The 2,988-nt window shown below is 38.5% G+C and overlaps 1 protein-coding gene across 3 annotated transcripts in view; it reads left to right on the top strand.

Moving 5' to 3' along the window:
- hdac7a (histone deacetylase 7a) overlaps window positions 1–2,988 on the top strand; it is a 118,540-nt gene that overhangs the window by 109,058 nt on the left and 6,494 nt on the right. For all 3 annotated transcript variants that reach the window (XM_046055740.1, XM_046055741.1, XM_046055739.1), the window contains one exon: window positions 2,613–2,746. In XM_046055740.1, coding sequence (XP_045911696.1) covers window positions 2,613–2,746 — 134 coding nt within the window. The remainder of the gene's footprint in view (window positions 1–2,612; window positions 2,747–2,988) is intronic.

Consider the following 2,988-nt stretch of genomic DNA (forward strand, 5'->3'; position numbering starts at 1 on the left):
AGTTTGGGGCAAGTTGTCTCAATGACTTTGGGGCAAGTCGTCACACGTGATTACTTGCCCCAGTACAAATAAACACATAGAACATGCTCAAAAAACTAAGTGAAATTGTGTAATTACCTCTGACACAAGTATTAAATGATACTGTAAATAGAATCTTACACACTGTAGTTTACAGCAGCAGCCATATGCCTGGACAAGACTGAATTCATGACAGAGTATATACGGTCTTATACCGTAGGCATGTAGTATGTTAGTAGATACAAACACACACACACACTACATGATCCAGTTATTAATTTAGTTAGGCAACAAGGGTAGCAGACAAATAAGCTTGTAATTAATTTGTAATTGCAAGGAGGAATGTGTTTTTGAAGGAAGGAAGAAAATTATCAACAGAAGACAGAGAATGACAGTACACCACCTGACATAATGTTAAAGGCAGTCAGGCAGGTGAAGTTGAAGAACAAATCAATCAGAAGTACAGCTAAGAATTTTGATGTAAGCCGCCGACATCTCTTTTGGATCATCTGTGTGGAGCCATTTTCATACAATATTCGAAAGAAGACGTTTAAGTGTGTGAAATGCAACAAATGGGCCTGCGATGCTTGCACCTCAGGCCAGGCAATTTATGTGTGCCAGAACTGTGACACTAAAGACATGTCTGATTAGACAGATACATATGTAGGTCGAACACAAAATTCACATTGTTGCATTAGTGTGTTTAAACACCACATCTGTTTAGTTAAGAAGTTATACAGTACATTTAAGCAAGTTATCTGCAGCATTACATTCAATTACCATAGATCTATTTGCACACCAGAGAACGTTTGATTTTAAAGTTCAAAGAAAGAGGTTGTCCCACTTAATGTGTGCTCTGCCAACATTTTTGTTTTGAATTAAATTATTTATCTTCCAAATTCCCTAGGCTTGATTGTTGATTGATTTTACTTTTAGTTCTGGTTACAAATTGAAATTGAAATCAGTATTCACAATTAAGTGTTCTAACTGTTTGATAATCCAGTGTGACAACTTACCTGCCGATGGGGGAAATTGTCAACAAGTGCACACTCTCTATTCAACAGTCTACAGCTCCATAATGAGATAAGATATGAAGATGTAATGAATACAAAACTTTTGCCCAAGACTTCATTCTTTGGTTCAACATTTGTACCATTGTGATGTACAGTGCTCAGTAAATATTAGATGGTGTGAAAAGTGTGACAACATACCCCGCTCTCCCCTACAGAATTTATCAATAACCCTAAAAAATAGAAGAAAACAATAAATTTACCCAAAGAAGAATATTCATTTTCAGCACAGAGATCCATTTGTAAAGGAGACCATCTATTCAAAGAATTTTTAATCTTCTGTAACAAGACATCATAGTTGTATTTACATATGCTGATCAAAGTGGGATGAATACTCACACCTAGATAATTAAAGCCAAAGGACTGAATCTTAATGGGTACAAAAGCAGGGAGACTAAGTTTTGGAGGAGTTGATGCTAAAGGCATTAATATAGATTTCCCCCGATTTATTCTGTAACTGGAAAAAAAAACAAATCTTTCAAATAATAAAAAATCTTGTGGTACAGAATTATTAATATCTGAAAGAAAGAGGATAATATCATCTGCAAATAATGAAATGTGATGTACAGTATTCTTAATATGAATTGGAGAGATCAAAGGGCTCTGCCTAACAGCCTGTGCTAGCGGCTCAAGTAAAAAAGCAAACCAAATTGGAAAGAGGGGCAACCTTGTCTTCTTGTACCCCTCTGAAGACAGAACTGTGAAGAGACTGTGTGGCCAGTTGATACACAGACTGTAGGTTTAGCATACAGGGTTTGGATCATATGAATAAAAGAGGCTCCAAAGCCAAATCTCCTAAGCACAGCCTACAGGTAACTCCATTCCAGTCTATCAAAGGCCTTTATAGCATCTAAACTGAGTACTGCACATGTATTTTTATCCCTTGAAGTGTCAATTATATGCAAGAGGCGTCTAACATTATCTGAGGCCAGACGGCCCCTGATGCAGCCAGTCTGATCCTCATGTATCAACTTTACAATATACGTATATTTTCAATCTATTAGAAAGAGCCTTTGCATATATTTTAACATTGGAGTTTAACAAGGAAAAGGCCTATAACTCTCACAATCTAACAGATCCTTCCCAGTTACAGTACAGAGATCAATGTAGCCCTCTGATCTCTGTGAAAATAACCAACCTCAAGTGAAAATTGAGTTAAGCACCAACGGGGCAATCAGATCCCAGATTGCTAAAAGTAATTCTGGAGGTATCCCATCAAGCCCCGGTGACTTATGTCTTTTCATAGAAGCAGTGGCTTGTTTCAACTCCTCCGTAGTACGTGGGGCCTCCAATTACTCAGTTAAAAATCGTGGACATCAGTTAAAATTGACTAAAAACATTAAAAGGACGCACCAGCATTTACTCTCATGGTCACGGCAATTAGTAGGTAGTGTGTTGCTATCGGGAATCCACAAAGTAGGTGGTCTGATGATTGCAGCTTACCTGCCAAGCTCTATTGTTTTTACATGGTTAATTCTTGAGGTTAACATTTCTGTTTGTGTTTTGTGTGTTTGTCTACCACAGGCTTCAGCTTCCTGACCCGCCAACTAATGTCTCTGGCAGGGGGTCGTCTGGTTTTGGCCCTTGAGGGAGGTCACGACCTTACAGCTATCTGTGACGCATCTGAAGCCTGTGTCAGTGCACTCCTGGGCATACAGGTAAGGCATACTGGGTAATGGAGTCCTCTTTACATGTCTTTTTAGGGTAATCTGTTTTTTTTTAAACCTGTCCTGCCCAGCAGCCTGGTATAGAGTATGATGACCTGGATACCATATTGTGCCAGACAGATTTTACTTTAACAAGAGAGTATTAATATACTCCTTTGTCTGTTTTATTATTTATTTAATTATATATTGATTTGTCACCGGGCCGGACAGGGGGGCAGACACGGGGATGGGGG

The sequence above is a fragment of the Micropterus dolomieu genome, linkage group LG08, assembly GCF_021292245.1.
Source record: "Micropterus dolomieu isolate WLL.071019.BEF.003 ecotype Adirondacks linkage group LG08, ASM2129224v1, whole genome shotgun sequence".
NCBI classification, from domain to species: Eukaryota; Metazoa; Chordata; class Actinopteri; order Centrarchiformes; family Centrarchidae; genus Micropterus; species Micropterus dolomieu.